Source organism: Ipomoea triloba, chromosome 1, assembly GCF_003576645.1.
Source record: "Ipomoea triloba cultivar NCNSP0323 chromosome 1, ASM357664v1".
NCBI lineage: Eukaryota > Viridiplantae > Streptophyta > Magnoliopsida > Solanales > Convolvulaceae > Ipomoea > Ipomoea triloba.
The window spans coordinates 16,795,910-16,822,240 of record NC_044916.1 but is presented as its reverse complement, the minus strand read 5'-3'; the positions used below and the strand labels follow the sequence as shown (position 1 = coordinate 16,822,240).

General features: G+C 39.0%; 4 protein-coding genes and 1 non-coding gene across 5 annotated transcripts in view; 3 read left to right on the top strand and 2 right to left on the bottom strand.

The window, feature by feature from the left end:
• Positions 1-2,477, top strand: part of LOC116016000 (protein ORANGE-LIKE, chloroplastic) — a 3,720-nt gene extending 1,243 nt beyond the window's left edge. Inside the window, exons 4-8 of the mRNA XM_031256170.1 lie at positions 675-761; positions 1,007-1,083; positions 1,207-1,334; positions 1,485-1,621; positions 2,224-2,477. Coding sequence (XP_031112030.1) covers positions 675-761; positions 1,007-1,083; positions 1,207-1,334; positions 1,485-1,621; positions 2,224-2,301 — 507 coding nt within the window. The 3' untranslated portion in view covers positions 2,302-2,477. The remainder of the gene's footprint in view (positions 1-674; positions 762-1,006; positions 1,084-1,206; positions 1,335-1,484; positions 1,622-2,223) is intronic.
• A 62-nt stretch (positions 2,478-2,539) lies between these two features.
• TRNAL-UAG lies at positions 2,540-2,619 on the top strand. The gene has a single exon. It is a non-coding gene; the product is annotated as a tRNA-Leu (tRNA).
• A 1,220-nt stretch (positions 2,620-3,839) lies between these two features.
• LOC116016179 (40S ribosomal protein S14) lies at positions 3,840-5,692 on the top strand. Its single transcript, XM_031256346.1, has 6 exons — positions 3,840-3,967; positions 4,222-4,341; positions 4,434-4,479; positions 4,780-4,865; positions 5,003-5,132; positions 5,430-5,692. Exons 1-6 carry the CDS (start codon positions 3,965-3,967, stop codon positions 5,495-5,497), a joined length of 453 nt encoding a protein of 150 aa, XP_031112206.1. The 5' UTR covers positions 3,840-3,964; the 3' UTR covers positions 5,498-5,692.
• A 3,192-nt stretch (positions 5,693-8,884) lies between these two features.
• LOC116014488 (UPF0496 protein At3g19330-like) lies at positions 8,885-11,891 on the bottom strand. The gene is made up of 3 exons (XM_031254554.1): positions 11,558-11,891; positions 10,188-10,273; positions 8,885-10,093 (listed from the first exon to the last, which is right to left on the bottom strand). Exons 2-3 carry the CDS (start codon positions 10,252-10,254, stop codon positions 9,018-9,020), a joined length of 1,143 nt encoding a protein of 380 aa, XP_031110414.1. The 5' UTR covers positions 10,255-10,273; positions 11,558-11,891; the 3' UTR covers positions 8,885-9,017.
• Positions 11,892-21,617: 9,726 nt separating this feature from the next.
• LOC116001537 (F-box protein SKIP24) lies at positions 21,618-24,978 on the bottom strand. The gene is made up of 5 exons (XM_031241419.1): positions 24,704-24,978; positions 24,438-24,611; positions 23,541-23,703; positions 23,304-23,435; positions 21,618-23,148 (listed from the first exon to the last, which is right to left on the bottom strand). Exons 1-5 carry the CDS (start codon positions 24,943-24,945, stop codon positions 23,140-23,142), a joined length of 720 nt encoding a protein of 239 aa, XP_031097279.1. The 5' UTR covers positions 24,946-24,978; the 3' UTR covers positions 21,618-23,139.
• Between the last annotated feature and the right edge of the window lie 1,353 nt (positions 24,979-26,331).

Genomic DNA, 26,331 nt, shown 5'->3' with positions numbered 1-26,331 from the left:
GGGGGGGGGGGGGGGGGGGGGGGGGGGGGGGGGGGGGGGGGGGGGGGGGGGGGGGGGGGGGGGGGGGGGGGGGGGGGGGGGGGGGGGGGGGGGGGGGGGGGGGGGGGGGGGGGGGGGGGGGGGGGGGGGGGGGGGGGGGGGGGGGGGACTGAATGGCCCAAAAAGAGCGAGGACTAGTCCTTGGTGTCCACAAGGAGCCCACCACATTGGGTGTAACTCCAACACTGCAGTTGCCTGGCTTGATACTATGTTCTTGCCCACAATCTACCACCCAAGAATCAACTGAGAGCTTTTATCTTAATCCCATTTTCTTGGTATGTCTGTGGATGTATATTATAGATGTTTTCAACTTTTTAGGGATTTATGGATGAACTCGCATTTCATTTTGGCACTTCAGTTACCTAATTGTAAAGTAGAACACTTGTTAGCAGTTATGGTGTCTGCTTATATTGACTGATGATAGATTGATATCTTTTGCCTTGAGTGCTTCATAAAGTTACTAAAAATAATTACAGACTATCTGTTTTTCCTTTTACTGCCGAACTACCTCATCACGATCTTTATTCATTTGTCAGTAAAACTCTAAGAATTCATGGTGTCCAAACTAGTTCATTCAATCTCTGTTTATTCAGGTTTTGCTTTGGTACTAAGTGGTTCATTGTTGTTTGACATAGACGCCAAAGACATTGAAGCAGCTTTACCTTACAAGCTTTTCGTTCATATCTGGAATTATTGTATTTGGAGGGTTACTAGCACCAATTGTAAGTTAATGAACTTGAGAAATAATTATGATATTTTTATTCTTTAATAGTTTTTCTTATCCTTATTAAGGCGTAGACAACTTGTGCTTTTACAAGTTTACCCGTTGAAAGAAACTAAACCTGGAATGATATTTATGGCGCTGATGATAATGAATTCTGCTCAAAATGGGGGGAAGTTGTGATGTTGTATATCTCTTGTAATTATGAAGACTTCAAACTACTAAACCTCTTTTTTGGCATGACAGCTTGAGCTGAAATTAGGTTTAGGTGGGACCTCTTATGAAGATTTCATACGCAACTTGCATTTGCCTATGCAACTAAGGTATATGATGAAACTTTTGGCAAAGAGTAATCATTTTTTACACATTGATATGGGAGCGATGAACAAATCATCTAAGATAGTTCATATAGATTTGTTGTTATCTACTTTTTATGCTAATTGCAGTCAGGTCGACCCCATAGTGGCCTCGTTTTCAGGTGGGGCCGTCGGAGTTATTTCATGTTTGATGCTAATTGAAGCAAACAATGTTGTGCAACAAGAGAAGAAAAGGTGCAAATATTGCCATGGAAGTGGTATGTTCCTCAGTTGTTTTCTCCTCCCGAAACAGTCAATTCCTTATCCTATGGTGTATCCCTATTATCTATAACACTCCTATAGTTTCAGGGTAGTACGAATTCTCTATAACACTCAGCGTTTATCTGTTTACATGGTTACATAAGCAGGATACTTGGCATGTGCACGTTGTTCTGCAAGTGGTAAATGCTTGTACATTGAGCCCATCTCAGTAAACAGTGCTTCTAACAAGCCATTACGTGCTCCAACACTTCAAAGATGTCTTAATTGCTCTGGGGCAGGAAAGGTATATGTAATATCCTCTACTTTCATAGATTTCTGTCGAAATTGAATCGTTCTGTTATGGGTTCAGATAACTGCAGGAATGAGGTCTTGCAAATGCCAACTTTACTGTTAGAAACTCAGCTCGGCCTGAAAAGAAATAAAAAATTCCTTTCATGAATGCATAATACATTATAATCCACATATAACTATTCATTTGATTACACGCACACCCATAATATAATATATATGACATAAACACAACCCAAATTGCATTCTTAGCAACATGTCATATATGATAGTGATGAAGGTCCTATGTCCCTTTGGGCCTCAAAGTTGCTCGATTTATTTGTATCAGTGCAACACAAGACTTGGTCTGCCACTCTGCTTGAGCATTTGAGCCTATACAAGCACATGTACACATTAGGAGCCTAGCTCGGTCGTGGTCCCTCTGCATTTTACGTTTTTAATATGAATCAATTTTCCACATGCTTTTCTTTTTCTACCATCCACTGCCAGGTTCTATGCGTCGAAGATGTTACAAATTTTTATATTACCTTACAATGTTGTAGGTTCCATAAATTGAGCTAACCCCGTACACTGATAGATTGTTTTTTTACTTAAAAGGTGATGTGCCCGACGTGCCTTTGCACTGGGATGGTGATGGCAAGCGAGCATGATCCTCGAATAAATCCATTTGATTAGGAAATAGAGAATCGTTTTGTGTTATATACTTGTATCTTAATTTATTTCAAGCAAATTACTACTTTAAAGCTGAATTGTACCTTCAAAATTGGATTATACTACCTGGGTATTGTAAACTAAAAACTTCACTCTGGATGCCCTTTTATCGTAAGTATATAAGCTTCCGTAATGGTTGGTTCCCCTTTATTTATCCATAAACAGAATAAGTAGATATATTATATTAAGTGTATACAAACAAGACAGTTTGGCCGAGTGGTCTAAGGCGCCAGATTTAGGCTCTGGTCCGAAAGGGCGTGGGTTCAAATCCCACAGCTGTCAATCTTTTTAGACATGTTTACACTTTATGCCTATTCCTTAATGACTATTGGGCTGAGCCCATGTACGTCGCGATAAGAGAATTACGCGCGTAGTGGCTTCAAAAGGTTTACCGGGTTCAGCCCATGCACATCCCTAAACGAGTTAGCCAGTTTTTGCCTATAGTATTTTATTTTTTTTTTAATTTAGTACTAAATGACTTTTTTATGCTTAATTAATCCATCGATTTTAATGATTTTACTTAATTAAGTCTTCTGTTAAAATAACTTAGTAATTTCACCTCTATTAATACTAAATTTAGTCTCGATCATAATAATTTTATCCAGGTTAGTTTTCGACTATGGTGATTTTACTAAATTTAGTCTCAATTATAATGATTTTTCTTGCCAAATACCTTGTGGTCTAGTGGCACCCGGTGTTCCGGTTTACACTCCCACATGTATGATGGGAGTGAGTTCGAGCCTGAGCCTTATTGTAGGCAATTGTTGACTCTTTGTGCTTCAGTAGATTGAGAAAGTAGCTATGAACATATACTACATTGTAACAGAGTCAACAGTAGGTGATGTACTGCAATTGAAAGTTAGCTATTATATTATGTAGCCGTAATTATCAAGTTATTTGTTTACATGTATAGAAATTGTTAACTGTACGTACAAAATGTTTTAACTAAAGGTACAAAATTTTTGTATCAGGGTTCACAATGCAATATAAACCCTGCTCTATGATATAACAATTGACAAATTATGCTATGGATTCGGGTCCATGTTCATAATTTTAGAACTCTATGTTTACAATTTTAAAATTATATGTTTACAACTTTAGATCTCAATATACATAATTAAATTACTCAATATTAACAATTTTTGAACTATATATTCACAATTTTGTTATATAGATTAAAAAATTGTGTTATATTGTTAGATATAGAATTATGAAATTGTGAATATAAAGTTTTAAACTTGTTAATATAGAATTTTAAAATTGTAAATATAGACGCGAATTCACCTTATAAGTTTGAGAACGCAAGTCCACTACATAACAACCGATAACAATTGGTCAAAGAATAAATTGGATATTAATTCGAATTAAGCGTATCCAAACGCTAGCCCATTAAACAGTGGAAAGTTAATGGGCTCAGCCCACGTACATTCTGGAAGGAGAATTATGCGACTTTTTTATAAGATTTCTTTTTATATAACTGTATAATACGGAGCCAGGAGCCCACGACTACTATATCTTCTACAACCCTAGATATATAAACGGCGAGCCTTGTCACTTGGAACCAGCTCTAGGGTTTTTCCAAGCTTCAAGTCGCAGCTCAGCTAAAGCTTCTTCATCACCCAAAGCCATGGTAACTCTTTACCCTCTTGCCATGTAGATCCGCATAAACTGTTTTTTCTGTTATTTAAATTTCACTTTCGCTGCAAAATTATTACTTCTGTCGTTTTATCTGTAATTTGAATCTGTGTTTCTACCCGCGAAATTTCATCCTTTCATCTACTTTGCTGAGATTTTCATTCTAGGTAGACTTTTTTGGGAACTTATGAATTTGTGATTCGTTTACTATCCGATTGGTAATGTCGTTTGGTCTTATTGGGTTTGTAGTCGAGGAGAAAGACCAGGGAGCCCAAGGAGGAGAATGTCACTCTCGGACCAGCCATAAGAGAAGGGGAGTTGGTGTTCGGTGTTGCTCACATTTTTGCCTCATTCAATGATACGTTCATTGTAAGTTTTTTGATGCATTTGCTAATTTTTAGAAAACACTATGGAACAAATAAGAATGTTATGCTTATGATCTGCCACTTTTTTTTCTTCAGCATGTTACGGATTTGTCTGGAAGAGAAACTCTTGTCCGTATTACTGGTATGTTTTAATAGTTAATAGTTTGTTTCTGTGACCTGAGTGTGTGTCTGTAGTCATGCTGGTGATTCTGCAGTTCTTTCTTTAGTTGTTTGTTAGAAACATAGAATTATCTCTGTTATTCTGAGTGGAATCTATGATATATGGAAGTAAAATGCATGGTTAATTTTCTCTCAATAGCTATGTAAACTAAAATGTTCTAGTGTTATATGCTCTGTTTGTTTGTTTAGTGGCCTAGTACTTCTGCTTTTTAATTATTTGTATGGTGCAATTTTGTTGAGCACTTCTACCTATTGTCTGCAGGTGGCATGAAGGTCAAGGCTGACAGAGATGAATCTTCTCCTTATGCTGCTATGCTTGCAGCACAAGATGTGTCTCAGCGATGCAAGGTATCTTGTAACATTCAATTTTCAATTACCTTGTCAGTTTTATTTGCTTGGCTTTCTAAGTTTGAAGTTTTTTGACTAATGTTTAATTATTATTATGCTTAAACTTGCAATCTGATTCAACATTTGAATATTATCAGGAGCTTGGAATTACTGCACTTCACATCAAACTTCGTGCTACAGGAGGGAACAAAACAAAGACTCCTGGCCCGGGTGCCCAGTCTGCTCTGAGAGCCCTTGCTCGTTCAGGCATGAAAATTGGCCGCATAGGTATGAATTTTCTTATACTCTACCATTTTTTTCATTCCCTTTGTTCAATTTATGTGTCCAGCGGTTGCCTTGCTTCTAGGATAATCCTTAAAGCTGCTCTTACTTGCATCTCACATTAATTGACTGTGTGTGTTTGGTGAATTCACTATACCTTACTGTTTAATGTCAATGTAATTTATTGTATTGCAACCAGCCTTGCGATCTTTTATTCCTCAGCATTGGACTTGGTGCACTACAGTTTACAGTGTAATACTCTGAACATTTTATTGAACCTAAGTTTTTCATCTCGTTCTGCAGAGGATGTCACACCAATTCCCACTGACAGTACTCGTAGAAAGGGTGGTAGAAGGGGAAGGAGGCTGTGATTCCTTCTTTATACTCATTCATGTGGATGGAATCTACAATCAAGGATGCGGTTGTGCTTTACTTTGAATATCTAGACAACAGTTGAGATTTGATTGCCAAATTTTATATTTTTCAGATACTGTAGCTTGTGGAATGGTGGAACTGTTTGATTTTGCTAAATTAAGAATACCTCTTTATCTTCTATTTCCATATAACTTGTCATAATTAGCTTTGAGTTATAATATTGCTTCATGAATCATGTTGTATAATTATTCCTGAGAAAGTTAACCATAATTTACCTGTGGTGGGAACTATTCATTAAATAGCCTATCTAGCTGTGCAAGTGCTTGATGGGTATTGTATTATAGTTCCCAATATTAATATCCATTCTTTACTTTGTCAGCTGAATTGTGATATTTCAGTTGATTTTCTGGGGTGGTACAATAATCGATGATGCAATTTTGTTCTGTGGGCTGTTGAAGGGATTTAGTTCAATTTTGTTATTGTGTTGGATGTTTTTATAATTGAGTAATATTGATATGATGGTTATGGTTGATTGTTGATTTATGTGCCAATCCAATTATAAAAGTTCAACATTGTTTACATATATGGGTATATTGTACTTTTGGTCCTTCCATTGCTATCTGTTGTGTAATTTAGTCTCAATTGTTAAAAAAGTTTTAAATTGTAAATTTGATTCCTTTGCTAATGAAGTGGTGAGAGTAATATTCCTATTCCTATAATGTCTAAGTTGGAGCACAGGTAAGGTTGTGAAAGCAAGGAAAATGGAAATGGTGGGGAAGTGACTACAGACACATTGGCTCTGCCATCTTCCTTGTAAATAAAATCACAAGCCTAAATAATTCGTTTCATTGGCAGGTTATTCCAAAGTCTTCACTCCATTGGGTACGTAAAGACAAATATATTACATTAGTGGCTTTTAGATAGATGCAAATCCTCCAGTTCACTAACCTCCCATTCTCTCCAAAACATCAATCGTTATGCCCTGCATCATGGTGTACAGAGCAATGTGCACCACGAACGTAAAACGACGACGTTTCAATGTTAGTGAACGCGGACGCGAATAACTTCAGGGAATTCATTATCTATACACAGAATGTTTGCCCAGAATACACAGAATATTGACACAAAATACACAGAATTCATCCTCCTAACATTCGCATGCACAAACACATCACAACATGTGTTAATAACAAGAATACACAGCATATTGACACAAAATACACAGAATTCATCCTTCTAAACATTCGAATGTACAAACACATCACAACATGTGTTACTAACATGAATACACAAAACGGTTGCCTAGAATACACAGAACGACCCAATTGCAGCTACGCCTTTTCAGAAAGCCCTTACTCCAAGAAATTCAATAGGCAGCTCTTCCTCCAACGGATTCAACGGCATCGGAGTCGTTAGCAGCAACAAGAGCTAAGACCGCATTGGCTTGGCTTCCATGTCCTTCTTTTTCTTCCTTGTTCGCAGCTACCTATGAGTGAACGGTCGATTCAACTATAGTTCTGGCATCCTTAACATCGCATATTCACGAGCAAAGAGTTTTATTTTCTTTATGCCCATATCTCGAACGATTGCCTATAATACACAGAATGATTGCCTGGAATACACAAAATATTAACATAACTAGAATACACAGAACGATTGCCTATAATACACAGAATGATTGCCTGGAATACACAGAATATTAACATAAATACAGACACCGGCCGAACTGGGAAACGCAATTTCCAAAAAAACGGTTATGCTCAAAACGACGTTGTTTACGTACGTGGTGCACATTGCTATGTGAACCGTGGTGCACGGTATAATTTGCCCCAAAACATGATATAGGCTAGTTTGCCATCCAAAAGGAAAAGAACGAGAGGTTTTCTGTTCCATAGTAAGCCCAACTAAAAATCAAAGATTAGGCACTTTAAGAGGGGTAATTTTAGGAATTTCTTAAGTCAATTTCACACTAATATAAACGTATGACTTTTACTATATTAACTCTTAATTTCAATTCTCACACTCAAATTCTTTGATGTAAAAATTATTGATAAGATATATTACACTTTGCTTAGAGAGTTGAAGGTAAGAATAGTTGACAAGGTTTAAAAAGGCGTTTTTGAGGCGCCCCTCAGAGTGAGACGTAGTAGGTAGGTATTGAGGCGTATACCTCTTTGGATGAATTAAAGGTGTACGCCTCATACTCGCCTCAAGGCTTTTTGAGGTGTTTTTTGAGGTGAATTGTACTTCGACTTGCGACGTGGGATGAGACTCGACTCTTGCGACGGCGATCTACGACTTGCGACGACGACCTAAAGAACGTCAAGGCGATGGCGACCTACAGTTTCCGGCGAACTCCCAGGTGAAATTTTTATTTCTCGACTCTTGCGATGACGACTTGAAGCAGCTGCGACATCAAGGCCACGGCGACCTACAGTTTCCGGCGACCTACCCCTTCTTTTCCTTCTTTTCTTTTCTTTTTGTATACTATTGTGTATTGTTTGTTGTCTCTCAATCTGTGTGTGTATATGTATATAAATAATATGGGTGTACTGCCTGCTGTTTCATATAGTACTGCTGGCAGTGTGGGTGTGTGACACTTAGCCTCTAAAAAAATGTTTTTAATGTTGTTATGTTGGTAGTGTGATTAGTGGCTTTCATTTATAGGTTAAAGGTTAATCAGACTACAGATTATAATCATTCTCCTATTATATATATATATATATATAGAGTCATGATCAGGTGCGGTCGTGCTCTCCCGTGCGACCGTGCGTTTCACACCACTCAATGTTACGAAATAACCACTCAATGTTAAAACACACCACACAAATATAAACTGTGGTGTGTTTCTTAACATTGTGGTGTGTTTCTTAACATTGAGTGGTGTATTTCGTAACATTGAGTGGTGTGTGACTGCACGGCCGCATAGGAGAGCACGACCGCACCTGAAATTATATATATATATATATTGAGGCTTACGCCTCAATATGCCTCAAGGCTTACGCCTCACCTCAAAATATAGAACGCTTCAAGGCACGCCTCTGTCTTTTAAAACATTGAGAATAGAATTATGAGTATTTTCTTATGCGTACAAATATTTTCTTATATTATGAGTATTTTCTTATGCGTACAAATATTTTCTTATGCCTACAAATTATACACATTGCACATGCAGCTCCCTTGAGGATGTAAATCGATCATGTTCTGCTAACTTAAATACCCAACACAAAATTATACTCTCCCAATCCTGGTCCAACTCTAGGAGCTTAATTTTCAGTCTATCAATGGAAGCAAGTTTTAAATGTAACTTCTCAATCACTAGACCACTGGGGCTATGTGCATGTATTTTCATTTCATTAGTGCGTGTGTGAGAGAGATTCCTATTTGCTGCTCCTTGAGTGTGCGTGTAACTGCAATATTTGAGAATCTAAAGTAACAGTTACAAAAACAAAGGAAGAAGGTAAGCATATGTTAAGATGGAAGATAACTTTTGTGTTTGAAGTGATCGTATAGCAGCTATGAAGAATGAAGTTGATGAATTAGTAAATAATTAAGGAGGATAGATCTAGCCCGATTTATTGCAGCGAAACAGAGGCACAAATGCTCCTCAAGACGAGTCAGCTGGTCAAGGAATTTGTGATTCTTTCTTCGCAGTTGCTTCAATACCTCCTGAATACTATAACTGTCCTTGCTTCTCTCAAGCACGAACCGAACATCACGCTTAAACCCCTCCACCGAATTATGTAAAGGATCGACCAGGCAATCAAGGGTTTCGAGGTGATTGTCGAGGACAAAAGTTTCCCTTGAGGCATCATCAAGCTGTACGAGATGAGCTGATTCCTTCTTCGTTATCTTCAAAGGAAGGCAAGGAGGGCATGCTGCCGGGGTAGCAACCAGTACAATGAGAGCGGGAGTAGCTATGAGAATAGCACATGTGACCACTCCGACAGCAGCTACGAGCAAACATATGGCGGAACCTTTGGTGGCATGACGGAGAAGGTGGACCTTTGAGCGGGAATGTTCTATACGAAGGTCAAGTTGCTCCTTCAGTTGGAAGTAGGAAGTGTGCATATCATTGAAGCTGCTGTCGGAGTCTATGCCAGGGAATGGATTGTCAAGTTTGTCGAATTGAAGAAAGACTTTGAAAGCCGAATCGCACTGATCTTGAGAAAGGGAATCCGCAACGGTCTCACACTCTGATGGAAGGATATCAACAAGTTTGTGAAGCGGGGCATACAAGTGGCGAGCACGGTGCACACTTTCAGAGAGAAGCAGACATTTCCGGGCAGTCTCCTCACTGTGGTTAAAGAAGTTAACAACTTGCTGGGTGAAAGTGTCCTCTATAATAATATCACAAAGTGCTTCTTCTATATCTTCCCGGCTTGGTTTAAGTACTTCCTCTAATTGCAGAGGTTCCTCAATGACATTAACTTCCGATACGTCCACATTCTGTTCAGAAGGGATTTCTTGGTGAATCTTGGTCCATATCTCACCAAAGGAGGGGGTCTGAACAGCAAGAGTATAAGCTCGTTTGAGGTTGACAGTAGGAGAGATTTGTACACCAGATTGCGGGGTGTTCTCCACAGAATACCCTGTTGTTTAGTTATGAAATATGAGTAAGATGCTGGATTGTTTGAGAGTAGCACAAATTGAGCAACACAAAGATTTCATCATCATGAAACTTACCATCTAAAGCCGAAGGCCTCAAATGATTATTGGTTGTTGTTGAAGACTGCCCAAAACAAGGAATCATTTAGTCCAGACCTATAATACTGGTACATGGTACAAATGGAAATCATCGGTTTATGACAAACACACTGGAAAAGTGCAATCAGATAGCAAAGCAACATTCACAAGCTGGGAAAGAGGTTAAGCAAGCATAATCAAATAGGAAAAAATGTCAAGCTTCATATTTTAGCATATGTGAAGTAGGATCAATGTTGCAGAAGGCGCTAGGCGTTATAGAGCACCTAGGTGGTTCCTAGACGCCGCCTAGGCAGCTGAATAATCTAAGTATATCGTCTCCACTTTTTCCACTCAGGGCTGTGAGGTGTTAGACTTTTATAATCCCCCAAGCTAATCAACTACATATGCTAGATGGTTAGTTGAGTACATGGTTGGAGGAATATATAAGAGGAGTAGCCGAGCAGGCAAAAAAATCACTCGGCCGAGTTGAGCACCAACTCGGCCGAGTTGGGCACCGATTCAGCCGAGTTAGGCGCTCAACTCAGCGCCTAGTCAGCCAATTAGTTGGCTGGCCTACTAATAGCCGCCTTGGGCTGAAATTGCCTCGGCCTAGGCGGCCACTTAGGCCGATTTTTACAACACTGAATAAGATACTGTTATAATCTAAGATTGGGTCATGTTACTCTACTAGGCTATAATACACATGTGCCAAACCACACTAAAAGATTCAATCCAATCAATTAGCTAGTCTAACCATGACCTCATAAACCCATATGTATTCTCTTATTTATTTTCAATGTGCGACTCTTAACAGATATATAAACAACTCGATCAGGTCATATTGTCACAATAGCTTATGATAGTGAACAAAGTAACAAGACTGCACCACTGCAATCTTTAACCACAAGGCACCAATTGGAATACAAAAACTCAAGGAGGTATGAAATTTTTGACAACAAAAAATCAGCCCTCAAAATAGTTGCTTCAGTAGAAGTAACAATAAATATTAGTATCAAAAGATTGAACCGCTATTGAAAAACAAAATGAAATCAATGTCCACCAGAAAGCATTTAATCAACAGGAAAGACTAGAAATGTCATCATCTTAATTCCATCATATTGTAATTTTGAAATTCATACTACTTTACACATTTCAATCCAATAGAGAAGATCAAATATAAACAATACCAAACACCAGCAAATCTATTCTTCGCTCCTTCAGAAAGGGAAAACATTTAAAAGGGCAAACCAAAATAATACTCCGTATTTAACATAAAAAATGAAACCTTCATTTCAAACTATCATAATTACGCATAAACACCGACTCCAATAACAGCAGAAAGTAATAAATTATGAAAAATTAAAAATTACCAGTCAAAATTTTGATAGCGAATCCAGAAAGCCAAAGAGTTGGAGAGTAAGAACAAGAGAGCAATGAATCAATCTTGGAGGAGGTGTCTGAGACGGGCTTTGAGGTAGTCTTTGCGGGCCTTAGCGCGGGCTTGTTGAGGGCCAATGTTGGCGTAGGAAAGGTAAGCGCCGGCGCAGATGAAGGAGATTCCGACTGCGACACCGCAGAGTGTGAGAGAGAGTTGCTTCGGCGTTGGTGGATATGACCACATCACCATTAGTATGCTGCGGAGTACTGAAACAGGAAAATGGGAGGAGGAAGAGGAATGTATGGTGAAGCTGCCTGCACATACAGTTTTTCTAATCGTTGACCGGAAAAGTCCACCCAAGATGGGAGCTTTGAACCCTAGTAAATAAAAAAGAAAATCTAAAAAGCTTTTTGGATATAAATTTAGAAAAAAGTGTAATTAGTGTTGATATACATTTAGAAAAAAAGTGTAATTAGTGTTGATATAAATTTAGAGAAGAGTGTAATTAGTGTTGGTGAAATTGGACATATTCTTGTATGAGTATTGTTTAAAGAGAAAAGAGCAAGACAAGAGAATCATTAATTTTTTATTAATCTTCATGCCTCTTTAAAAATCTCACTAGAAATAATTTAGTGAGAATAAAAGTAAATGATATATGTATATCTTTACATATTGCACTAGTTGTCTCATTAAAAAAATATTTAATTAAGAAAATAATATCAAAACTCAATTAAAAGAAAAAGAATATAACTGTTGGTCTTCAGGACCCAATCTTCTACATGTTCTAATACAAAATATTTTCAAAATAAGTATAGAAAAGTGATATGGTACCATCTTCAAGATTGTTATTAGAGTAAACATTTTGTATAATTATCTCGTGATGAGGGTTAATTTTGAAACTCTATATTTTGTCAAATATTCCTAAACATACTCATTTATCATATGTGCAACACAACCTTTACCATCCTCATATTGGACATTGATGGTAAAAACATAGCATAACCAATTTGGGACTTGGCATGATAGGGATCAAACAAAATATCCAATACCCATCTTATTAAATTTAATTCGAGGTGCAGCCAGGTAAAATTCCCAAGATGCGACTCGGAGTGTTACTAATGTTTACTCTCCTTCACTAACGGCTTCTCACAGTTCAAGGAGAAGGGGACTAATGATGGATATATTGGGAGTGAAACAAACTGACCCAGAGAAGCGGATCAAGGAGGATTCGGGTAGACCCGGACCCCCAGGTCAAGCCCCGGGCTTGACCTGGGTCACTAAGGCCATGGCCGAACCCCCTAGGCCTCAGCCATAGTCGTGGCATTCAGCTTGGGCCTTAGACCAAACCTTGGTCGAGCCCTTGGCCGGCCTCGACCACGGGTTTTGGTTAGTGGCCTCAGCTAGCTAGCCCAAGGGCCCGATCGCGAGACTGCCTTGGGGCCCTCCTAGGCGCTAGGTGCTCCTAGATCGAGGCGAATTGCTCCCTAGGCGTCTGCCTAAGTAGCCGGCCGCCTAGCGCCTAACTCGGCCGACTGGGCTGAATTTGGCCGAGTTAACTCGCCCAACTTGGCAGAGTTAGCCGAGTTAACTCGAGCGAGTCGGCCTTGTTAATTTTATTATTATATTTATATATATTTAAATTTATTTATTTATATAAGTAAAAGAAGTAAGAGAGAGATATATATATATAATATATATAATATATATATAATATAATATATGACATTCACCCACACATATGAATTAATTTTTTGTTTTTATAGGTCGCCGCCTAGAAACGCCTAGGTACCGCCTAGGCGCCACCTAGACCGCTTAGGCACTAGGCGCTAGTCTACCGCCCGACTAGCGCCTAGCGCCTACTGCAACCATGGTTACAACCGATCCCACCTCTTTAGGGTGGCAGTTAGGAGAGTTGGCTAGTATATAAATCCTTGTATTTGTCTTGATTTGGACATCTTCATCTTCACTTTGTCTAAGCAACCAGTGTAATAGCATTGCAATCCTTGTAATCATCCTACAACATTACTACTAATATTATCTTGTCCGCATGACATATATTTATCTCATTTTTCATTTGCTATATTACTCTTACTCTTTAATTATTGGATTTGATAATTCAGACCACCCGGATTAATTAAATCCATAAGATACAAAATTCTTTTTTACAAATAATTAATTAAGGATGGACGCTAGGAAAATCAAGGTATTGATTTAATATTGGATTTCACGAATGGAAAATAAAAATAAGAAAAATACCGTTCACCGAGATTATAGAGCACTCATGCTAATAACGTATTGTGAAATCGAACGTATCCTTGCATGAACAGTGTATCATTTACATATCAGGAATGCAATAGTGTAAAGAGAGAGACAAGAATACAGAGAGAATTATTAATCTTTTATTGATCATCCTTCAGTATAATATATACAAGATATACAAAGTTCTAGTATAACTATAAATAGTTAATTATCGTTTTGGTCCCTCAACTATGGCGAAAGTACCAAATTGATCATCGACTATCAATTTTGACCAATTAAGTCCTCAACTATTGATTTTGTTTTCGATTTGGTCCTTCGTCAGTTGACTATTAAGTGGCCGTCTCTTTCAGGACCAATTTGGTACATCGCCCTAGTCAAGGGACCAAAACGGAAATTAACTCATATTTATTTGTATATAAAAAATATAAAATTGTTTAACTTCGGTAGTTCTACTTTTTTTGGAGCTGAATCTAATAACTCCAATATTTTTTTTCTTAAAGTATATCTTTTTTTCCAATTTTATAATTTCATTTAATTTTAAATATTCTTTTAAAACTCTGTATAAAGATTATCTACGCAGAGAAAAATTATAGAATTTTATTAATATTTCAATCCAACACATCCTATGGTTCCTATCCTATTTATTAAGGATGTATTCCAATCAATTATTCTAGGTATAATATATAGTGAATACTAATCTAAAACGACATCAAGATCTACACCTACAAACCTAATAAAAGTTACGGAGTAATAAAGTTAGGTCCTTAACTGAAACAAAGAAATGTTGGTATAATTGTTGGTTGAAATGAATGGTTCATATTATTTTGATTTTAGTATTTTTTTAATTATTTTTTTCTACTTTACCCTCTATTATATCATTTACTTTTCTTGGTTCCTCGACTATGGCGATGTACCAATTTGGTCCTCAAAAGAGACGGTCACTTAACAATCAACTGATGGAGGACCAAATCGGATATAAAATCAATAGTTGAGGACTTAATTGGCCAAAATTGATAGTCGAGGACCAATTTGGTACTTTCGCCATAGTCGAGGGACCAAAACGGTAATTAACTCAACTATAAATCTATAAATAATGAAGAGGTATCTATTAATGTCCACATCTAATTTTTTTTTAAAAACAAAAACTTCAGTATTGTTAAAGCTGAGAGTGCAGTAAGGGAAGGATACAGTCTGGGGGAGTTGAATCTCGTAAAGGAGAACCAGATTGAGAGTTTGCTACCCTTGCTAATGTGTGGGCAACCAGGTTCACTGATCTTCTAATAAAAGAATAAGAAAATAACTCTAAATTAGCTATAATATTGAGACACTGAGTAATAAAATAGCTTGCATATGATAGATCTTTACTCCTAGCCCTCCTTGTTAAGGTCGTAACCGCATATGAAGCTTCCCATTTGTGGCCGCTACAAAGTTGCCATGGCTTCTCAACAGAACAGTCCCATATGAAGCTGCATTTTGTGAGAGCCAAGTGGCGTTTACCTGACATACTAATATACTATAGGGGAATTAATTCGAACCTGAGGTCTTTGTAAGTGATCCGGCTGAGAAGTTTGTGTTGGGCTGCGCAATCTCCATGCATTTAATTGTGCCTCTGCTTCTATAATGATAACATCAGGTTTGGGTGTTTTATTATTATTATTATTATTATTATTATTATTATTATTATTATTATTCCATAAAAGTTGGTTCCATGCATGTTATTTTTGCATCCAAACGAAATGCTGCTTCCACAACTTGATCTTTTGATACTGTTTCCATAAGATTTTGCAACCATTCCCCAAGGTTTTTTAACGTTTGGGGAGCCTGTACATTAGGAAAGGGTGTCCATACGCTTGCGATGCTTCGGCAGTGCAGCAATGCATGCACATTAGTTTCCACTTCTTCGTCACACCCCAAGCACATATGGTCTATCTCAACACCCATGGACATGACATCAGTTTTGTCTTGGTGGGGAGGATATCCTTAGACATGCACCATATGAAGTTCCTAATCCTAGGTGGTAAATCCATGTTCCATAGTAAGGACCAAGCTTTGAAGGGGTTGTCAAGTCGGGGCTACAAATTTACCTATTGCCAATCGATAACCACTCTTGACTATATAACAACCCTTTAAATCTTCCTTCCCGTACCGCACATCTTCTTGGTCTTTGTAGATGGGAACTCTGAGTAAGGACCAAGCTTTGAAGGACTCCAATTCTTGACATGAAGACACCGGAAGGAGGAACACACTCATACTTGAGATACTGTTTTGAGAAGGATCTCCTTCCTTGCTTTTGATAAGAATTTCTTATTCCAGCCCCCTATTTTGCTTCATATGTAGTTTATCCTTAAAAAAAAACCTAAATACTTGCCTTTTGTTCCGTCCAATGATGGAGAGAACTCCTAGGTATTTACCCAAATCTTCCGTCTGGCTCACAGTGACAAAGCTAGCAATTTCACCTCTTGTCTCTATAGGGGTGTTTCTACTGAAAGATATGCTAGACTTGTGGAAATTAATAGTTTGACTAGAACATACCTCATACATAGTTAAACATCGTTTGATTTCCTCCGCTTCCTCCTATTTTGCTTGGAAAAATAAAACGTTGTCTTTTGTAAAGAACAAGTGCGTGATGAGTAGTGCCCCTCTAGCAACGCTAATACCATGAATGGAACCTCTAGACTCAGCGTTGTGTAATAGAAGGGAGAGACCCTCCGCACAGAGTATGAACAAGTATGGCGAGAGAGGATCACCTTGTCATAATCCACGGGTCAGAATAATAGGGATAGGTTCAGTAATCACATCATTGATGTTCACCGTGTACCTTATTATAGTGACACATAAAAGTACCAGATTAATCCACTGATGGGTGAAACCAAGTAAGCTCAACATCTATGGCAAGTAAGTCCACTCCATGTGATCATATGCCTTGGCCATGTTAAGTTCGAGATCTGTCCAGCCAGTGCGACCCTGATTTTTCCTTTTAATTTAAAAAAATGTCCAGTCTCCGTAGCTACCAAAATATTATCCACATCTAATTATTTAGAACAATTAGTACTTTTTTTACTTGGTAATGATTTTTTTATATGTAAATACTAAAATACATGAATTTGAGAAAAAAAAAAGGAGAGTAATTAGTACTTTTTACTTCTAAGTGACATGTTAGTTACTGATGGGGTTATGGGACCCCCGGACCCATTTTATTGGACACGCCTAGTGGGGGTGGTGAAGGAAAGGGTTTGGGCCCAAATCTTGTTGGGCTATGAAGACATGTGACGTGGGCGGCAGGCATGGAAGTAAGCATGCAGGGGATATTGGATCAGGCCAGGCCTTGAGGCATGGGTAAACACAGGAGGGTGATAAAGCCTTGTCGGGGGGGGGGGGTCAGCCAGGGTGCATGGCGGTTGCTGGTACGTGGTGGCACGAGGTGTGGTAGCCGGGCGTGTATGGCGTGCACGGGGTGCCCGACGGGGGGTCTGTGCATGATAGGCGTGCATGCCGGGCACTGGGTGCCCAGCGGGGTGTGTGCATGACAGGTAGGGGGTTCAGGGACACGTGTGTGGTGCAGGTTGCTCTTAGAACAATATAAAGGGGGGGGGGGGGGGGGCTCTAGTGTATTTAAATCATCACTCAGGACACTACCTCTTCTCTAGTCAAGTGGTTTAGGTTTTCTCCCTCTTGCAGGCGTGCCAGGGTTCGGAGTCCTGTTGGTAGCATATTTAGTTCTATTTTATTTATTAGTTCCCTAGCTTGTTTATTTATTTATTATTTAGGCCGCCATTTTGGGCCCTATTCAATTTCTTAGGGCTATAGTATTTATTATTTATGCATTCTTTGGGCCACTATTTTGGGCCAATATCTCGGACTTTGTACGTGCTCTTTTGGGCCTAGCGCCCCAAGTAATAAAACTACTTTCTTCCTACCCCCATTCTATACCCCTATACCCAGTTTATGGTGGACCCAGTCCTAATAAATTCATCATTGGCGCCGTTTGTGGGGAACGCTACAAAAAGCATGCGTTTTTAGTTTCTACCCATTGTTGGCAACATGGAAGAGTCATCACTCTTAAATACTCTGGCTAGGAAGATGGTTTTTAAGCAAACCTCGGTTTCATCATTCGTCATGGGAGTGTTTTAAGAAGTAGGGTGTTGATCATGCAGGCGAGTTAAGTGCTACTTGATCATCACCTGAAATGAATTTGACTTTCACATGTTGTTTATAAAACCTACGTTCCTAGTTTCTACCATTTCCCATTACACAATCAAACCCCGAGATACGCCAAAATGGCCGAGTAACAAAGCCAACATTCCCTGGACCCCCAAGAACACCTTAATAAGCAAGCCGAGGGTCAGTTCGATTCACGAAGGTCAATTCCCCATTTGGAGCACACGAGGAATTTGACTGGTACCTTTGCCATCGTTGGTGACCCTGCGATCGGTGTGGCAAATCAGGACCCCTCAGCGATTAGACCTAGCTTCCAATCTTTAGCTCATGAAATCGCCAATGTCATTGGCAACTAGGCCGCCCAACGGCAGTGGGTGGCACACACTGACCTGACCAGGTAGCCGACTGTTGGCCCGAACACTCAGGCAAACCCTCTTACCACCCAGCTCGACACTTCGTAGGCTAGGGGGAGGGCGTTGCTAGCGACAGGGCCTCAACGCGGACGACGCGAAGCTGCAGTTAGGGGCGAGATGAATAGACCCCCGAGGGATGAGTTAGAGCCCATCTACAAGGAAGTCATATGCGAAATTACTAATCACAACCCGATCATAAGGGGGCTAATTTACCGATAATCCCGAAAATCGCGATCACCCTGCCCTTCATGCCAAGGATTATGAATGAATCCTTCCTCGCTGATTTCAAGCCGCCTAGCATCCAACGGTTCGATGGGGTAGGGGATCCTCAGGAGCATGTCTTGACCTACCAAGCCACTATGATACTAATGGGAGCTATATAGGCAGTTATGTGTAAGGCTTTCTTTGCAACCCTAGGGAGACCGGTTTAGCGTTGGTTCACGAACTTAACAGAAGGATCAATTGACTCTTTCCATAACTTGGTAGTGAGATTTATCACCCACTTTTTGAGGGGCAGAAAGAACTAAAAACATTTCAGTTACCTGACTATGGTGAAACATAAGGCAGGTGAAACTTTAACTGATTTTCTCACCTGTTGGCGAACTAGTGTACTAGAGGTTGACGAGATAGACGACAAGTCCGCCATTATCATGTTCATTGAAGCTTAAAGGGCTGGAGATCTATATAAAAGCCTTAAGTGCAAAACTCCGGGCACCTACGTTGCTTTAATGACCAAGGCAGACCGTTACGCTAAAGCCGAACAAGCGAATCCGATTAAAAGAAAAGAAGAAGATGGGTCTTCTAAAAGAACTAGTAAAACGCCACTTGGAACATAATCGGATAGCCCCGCGGGAATGCATACGAGCGAAATCTTCTTTAACGAACCGCATGCAAAGAAGGTGGCAGGGTCCAAGAACCAAGCTATATGAAGGGATGTTAACTTTTTAAGCTGGGAGTGAGGAGAGTCAATGTGTGTAGAAGGTCGAGAGTGACTTTACTTTCTTTGCTCGTCAAAGACAACCAAAGAAAGTGGGGGACTTATGATGGGGTCATGAGACCACGGGCCCATTTTATTGGACGCGCCTTGGCACAAGTGGGGGTGGTGAAGGAAAGGGTTTGGGCCCAAATCTTGTTGGGCTATGAAGACATGTGACGTGTGCGGCAGGCATGTAAGCAAGCAGGTAGGGGATATTGAATCAGGCCAGGCCTTGAGGCACGGGGTAAGCACCAGGAGGGTGAGGAAGCCGTATGGGGGGGGGGTCGGCCAAGGTGCATGGCGGTTGCTGGTACGTGGTGGCATGGGGTGTGGTAGCTGGGCGTGCATGGCGTGCACGGGGTGCCCGGCGAAGGGTGTGTGCATGACGGGCAAGGGGTTCAAGGACACATGTGTGGTGCAGGTTGCTCTTGGAACAGTATAAAAGGCGGGGTTGTGGTGTGTTTAAATAATCATTCAGGACATTACCTCTTCTCTGATCAAGTGGTCTAGGTCTTCTCCCTCTCGTGGGCGTGCCAGGGTTCGAGTCTTGTTGGTAACATATTTAGTTCTATTTTATTTATTAGTTCCCTAGCTTGTTTACTTATTTATTTATTTATTATTTGGACTGCCATTTTCGGCCCTATTCAATTCCTTAGGGCTATAGTATTTACGGAGTATTATTTATGCATTCTTTGGGCCACTGTTTTGGTCGAATATCTCGGGCTTTCTACGTGCTCTTTTGGGCCTAGCGCCCCAGGTAATAAAACTACTTTCTTCCTACCCCTCATTCTATACCCCTATGTCTGGTTTATGTGGACCCGGTCCCAATAAATCCATTAGTAACAAATTATTATTAACAAGATTTTTAAGTGGAACATTCTTTTGCAGGTGATAAAGAGAACCTGCAATCACTATATGAGGTTGCGCATTTGGGTAAAGACATTTGTAATGTAATAGTTCGCAAACTAAACATGATAGATAAACTGCACTAGAAAACCTTATATAACAGAATTGATCGAAAAGATATTGTCAAGATTCAAATTTGTAACCTGTATCTACAAGAATAATGCTCAACACACTTAAGTATCCCTTTTGGGACAAGTGTAACATTCTTTGCCTACCTGAATACCAGTTTTACATTTTCTTTTTTTAACAAAAGTTAAAAAAAATGGTAGTTAAAAAAGAAAATGGAATACATCAAAGGACAACCATGGTAGTTAATTTGCCATAGCTTTTTGTTGTGGACAGAAATTGAGTAATTGACAACCATAGTTATCTTTAGTGTTGTAAAAACCCACCTAGCGTATCACAATAATCGGTGATCCAGGCGGCCGGCAGGTTAGGCAGCCGCATAGGCCGCTTAGGCCTTTTAAGCGTCGACGACTAGGCCTCCTAGGCATTAACTTGGCCGCCTAACTAGTTGGCAAATTATGTATTGTTTTTTTTAAATGAATTATATTCACTCAAAATAATATCGTTTTGAGCGAAAAAATTTTAAATTGTTCAAATTTTTGAATTTTTTAGGTTAATATTTAATATTTTAATATTAAACTATTAAATATTTTATAATTATTAGTCTTAAAAAAAAATAAAAAAATTTTTAAAAAGGAAAATAAAAAAATAAACAAGTGCCTAGCGATTTTTTCAACTATGGTTATCTTCTTATGTATTCTAATTTATTTTTAATAAGTCACCGAGAACTGTGAGTTGTTTTTATTTTTTTAATTTTTTTATAAGTTTTAGAATTTATTTCAAATATTTGTGTAACTTTGTTAAATTTTTCTTTATAAGTATTATATTTCCCCTTATAAGTAAAGGACACTTTATTCTTAATTAATATTATATTTTTCATAATAAGTGTTACAACATATCTTCACTTTGGCCCAACTAGTCTCACACAAGTTTTGGACTTTTTGTCTTGAAATTTTGTAAATAGTTTGGTTTAAATTTGTCACAGCACTATTATAATAAACATTTCGAACAAAAACAAAAATGGTAACAAGCTGATATACAATAGAACTTGGAAATAACCAACATGGTTGACGTGGTGGTTCAGCACCTCGTCTTTTAAGCATGAGGTTGAAGGTTTGATCCCCACATGAAACAAACCATTTGGCCAGTCCCTTACCACTTAGTGTGCTGCCAGTGGGTATGGGAAAAATTTCGGGAGAACCCGAGGGAGGAGCAACCAGAGAAAGACCCGGTGGATTTACAAAAAAATAGAACTCGGAAATGAACAGATTTGAATCGGTAAACAATCAAAATTAGAGAAATTACCTTAAAAAATAAAGATTAATTACACATACAATATTGCTGTATCTGCCTACAAAATACTTGTATCGGGGCAGTGTATGATTGCAGTTTCTTCATATTCTTGCTCGAGTCACAGCAGAAAATAATCCCACGCACACATTGTTGGAATAGTCGTGGTTTAAGAAAGACACGGTTCAGAATTCTTGCACGATTGTGCAGTGGAGGCATTAGTGATCTTGCCAAGAAAGACTTCATTGTTTTTTTTTTTGAAAGAGAAAGACTTCATTGTTCTTCACCAGATTGGCAGTTCAGGCTTCAGAATGCACTAAACACAAAAAGAGAACAAAATGTGGCGTTAGTGTTCAGTCTTTCTGAACGGACTCCTTTGGTTGCGCCATTTCAGCCTTTCCTCCTCTAGACCGTCCAATTCAACTAACATAGCTTCAGTAAACTCGGGTGGGGTCAATTGATGTTGGAAGGCCACCCTTAGTGATGGCACAAGCACAACTCCATACAGGTTGACCTACGACCAACATCTTTAGTCCTATAATTCTAGTAGCTAGGGACGAAGACTTTTCTAAGGAGAAAGATAAGCTCTAAATAGGATCAATAGCAGGCAGGGTCAATCCCAGTCTCCATTCCGTAGTACAAAGGGCTCTGTCTAGTCTCTCTCTCACTCCCCCTCTCTCTTTTCCGGGTAGAGTACCAGTTTCTCTTTCGAATCTATATATATGAATTGTATAATCACTATCAACTATTGTGAGAGAAAAATTCAACCCCACCCACCAAGAGATAATGACGATTTCCTGTCAAAGGCATATCAATAACACACTATTATGTTATACTTAACTTTCTCTAACTTATACTACATGAACTAGCATGATAGCTCTGCTAGCCGGGATGTTCAAGTGAACTAACAGAAATGCAAAAAACTTGCTGAGCCAGCGTGATTGAAAGTGAAGCAAGCTAGCAAGTATGGTAGGAGTTTATCGAAGCAATAGTTGAAAGGATCTCTAGTGTGAAGATCTAAACAAACCAGATATCCTAGACCATGGTGGCACAACCTGAAACTTGGTAGCAGTTGAAGGGTTTAGTCTTCACAGATGATCCACTCCCCCTTCCCAAAACAAAGAGGGTTACTATATTGGGAGTAACCTCAGCCAAGATGGCAAGTGATCCACACTAGTAACCACAAGGTCACGAGTTCGAATCCATGCCCCCTTGGTTTGAGCCGGTCAGCTATGGGTAAAATAAGTTGATTTACTTCCTTGTGGTCTTTTGCCGGCTAGGGTCACAATGCGGGGTTTACTTACACCTGAAAAGGTTGTGGTGATTCCCTCATCATCCAAAAGAGGGTTACTATTTGTCTAACCTTCATGGAGTTACAAAGATATGTGTTAGGTCCTCATCCATGATCCACTATGTTGGAAGTATAATCTCCACAATTGTGTAATGAAGGACAATAATGCATGAGCATGGCCTCATCTTTAATACGGAGCATATACTCGTCTTCATTTATGAAACCTGCAAAATAACCAAGAACAATCATCAGTTATCATTTTTGGATCACTCTTTCAGAATAAAGTCCGTGGCAAAACGAAAGCCAAAGTTGCACTAACAAAATTGAAAATGAAAAAAACAAATAAGAAATTTTGTGATTTGAAGAAAGTGAGTTTTACATTTGATGAAGATTTCAACTTTTTCTTTCTAGTGCCAAGTGGGCTGGGTGCCAGGTTATTGTCTTGCAAGGGGTGATATTTTACCGAAGCCAACTTTTCCTTTGCAGCTTCTAACCTTCGAACCTCAACTCTCTGCAATGATCCATATGCCAGCTAGTAATACTGTTGTCCATTCTGTTACAAATAACACAGAACGAAATACAAGATTGCAGATGTCAGAAGCAGATAATTACTTACCAGGGCCTTATCAAATCCTTCAATTTGTTGCCTACAAAGCCTGAGTTCCATTTCAGTGGAATTGATTCGAGAATCAACCGGTACATTGCACTGCTCAACCACCTGTTTTTGCCTGCCTCGAATAACATCTGGCTGCCACACATTTAGTGCAACTGATGCTTGCCTGAAACAAGGAAATCCCTAGCAGTATCAAAACAATGAATCATGAACAAGTTCAACACTTTTTCTTTCTACATAGATAATAGCACAAAATCTTCTCCAATGCAGTATACCCAGGTAAGATCAAATTCCATGATTCCTCGAGCATGCATTAATACAACTCCGGGAACATCCAAATTTGTTTTCAGAGTTTCTTTGAAGAACTACAAAATTTTAGCATAACATCTCTCTGTTAATGAGTTAATACCCAATTTAGACATTTAGTCATCCTAGTTTTTCTCGATTTAGTCCTAAACAACTTTTTTATGCTTAATTAGGTCCTCAATTTCGATGGTTTTACCCAATTGAGTTCTCGGTTGTTAGAATCAAAGACTAAATCCAAAAAAAATCACTATAGACAACTAAATTCCATAAAACCACTATAGTTGAAAACTAACTTAGATAAAACTACTATAGTCGAGGACTAAATTGGATATTAATAGAGGTTAAACAACCAAACAGAGAACTCAATTGAGTAAATAATCAAAGTCGATGATCTAATTAAGTAAAAGTCGTTTATGATTGAATCGAGAAAAACCCAAACTAGGTATTGACTCCTCTGTTAATTATATCATAATAAAATTGGTGGCAATCGAAGACTTGGCATGCCATTAATCGTGAACAAGTAACAATGCTGAAATCTAGAAGGGAAATCAGTTGGGAAGATAATAGCAAAGAAGTTCATAGAAACATCACTACCTCACCCTTCGTAAATTCGACAACTCAACAACGGCGCTTTTCATCTTCTCTTTCTCCTCCGCCAACTGAAGCTCTAACTCCTGAACCTTCCTCCGATGCTCAGCAACTTCACTCTCCATTCTCAAAACAGCTCTTCTGTGCGCTAACCGCTTGCGCTCCCTATCCCTTTCATATCTGCACATTTAAGAACACAATTAAACAATACAGACGTGCGATGTACATTAATAAACCGGTAAATACACAAAGTATTGGTATGTATTTTGAACCTGATTTTGTAAAGGGATTTCTTTTTACTGGAGGTAGAAGCGGAGGAAGGATCGTTGTGGTGAGGTTGGGGAAAATCCGAGGAAAGCAGAGAATACCAGAGAAAATCCTCGCCGGAGATGCGGTTGAGACGCCGGCAAGTGATTGAGATGCAGCAGAGGTCCCTGTAGCTCAAGTTGGAGAGGTGAATTCCGGTTTCCAAAATTCTTCTCCATAGCTCGTCCGGTAACTCCGACGCCGACATTCTCGGGTGTCTGTGTGTATCGTCTAGGTTAGGATTTGTTTAAAGTTGGATATTTCAGGTTGAAAGTTGCACAACCTTTCGGTCAGTTACGGACTTACGGGTCGGGTGGGCGGCTCAACAAATTATTTTGTGGATAGACTCACGTAGTTGTGTAGACCACAAATGCAATATATATTTTTAATAAATTAAAAGTAAATTATTTGTGTATTGAATATATATTATTTGATAATATATAAAAAATCATGCATATTTAAATAAATGTACTTTTACTATATTAAAAATGTACTTTTTATTTATGATGCACACAAATGTGTAGACTATGGTCAATGCAATAATGATTTTGGCAGCTCCCGTTAGGCCCAATCGGTTATTATATTTATACTCGGTGCAGTCATGAATGGATCAAAAAAATCATCTGAGTGGGGGCGAAGTTTAAAAATGTTAATGACAAAATACAAACACATATGATAAGATTCAAATACAAAATACATTAATAAATTACAATAAAATGTTTTTGATAAATTACATGATAGTTAAGGCGAAACAAAAAATATATATTTTTATTTAAAACAAAAAATATACTTGAGTGGGTGAAAATGTAAAAATATTTATGACAAAATATGAAACATAATCAATTTGAAAGACACAGCCATCCTCGGAACTGATTTGATTGTTTGTAACATTCTATAAACTCTCCGAACATTATATTTGCCCCTCTCATCCAACTTCCAATACCAACCATCCTCCACCCGCTAAAGGCATACGAGAAATGATATTAGCATCCCGCTCAGTGACAATCTCCCTAATCAACTCCATATCCCAAACTGATGTTCCTTCAATTATTAAATACACCACTTTTATATCCGCCAGGTGCGGGGGTGGGGATGCTTCGATATAAAGGTTACCACGATCAAATAGCTAAGGATGCCACCAAACACTTGTAAGATTCCCTCTACCAACCCTCTGGCCAACACCACTCTCCAATACACCCTTCGCTGCCATCAAACTCCTCCAAACATAACTCGAATTACGCCCTGAACTTGCCTCCGAAAATCACCATGCTGAAAATACCTTGCTTTTAACATCTTGGCCCCCAAAGAAGTGGGATTTGAAAGGAATCTCTACACTTGCTTGCCAAGCAATCCAAACATGTCTATGTTGAAATCGTGCAGACACTTAAACTCCAAAACCCCCATAACTTCTCCCAACTCAACCAATTCAACCCACGACCTGGCCTGGCCATCGTGCCCTCCGGCTTCGTACATAAACCTTGGGGCAGAAGATAAACACTGATAGTGTAAGTGAGTAAAGCCTAAACAACACTTTTAAATAATATCTCTAGGGATGTCAATCGGGCCAACCCTGTCGGTTTCGGGTTAGCCCTAT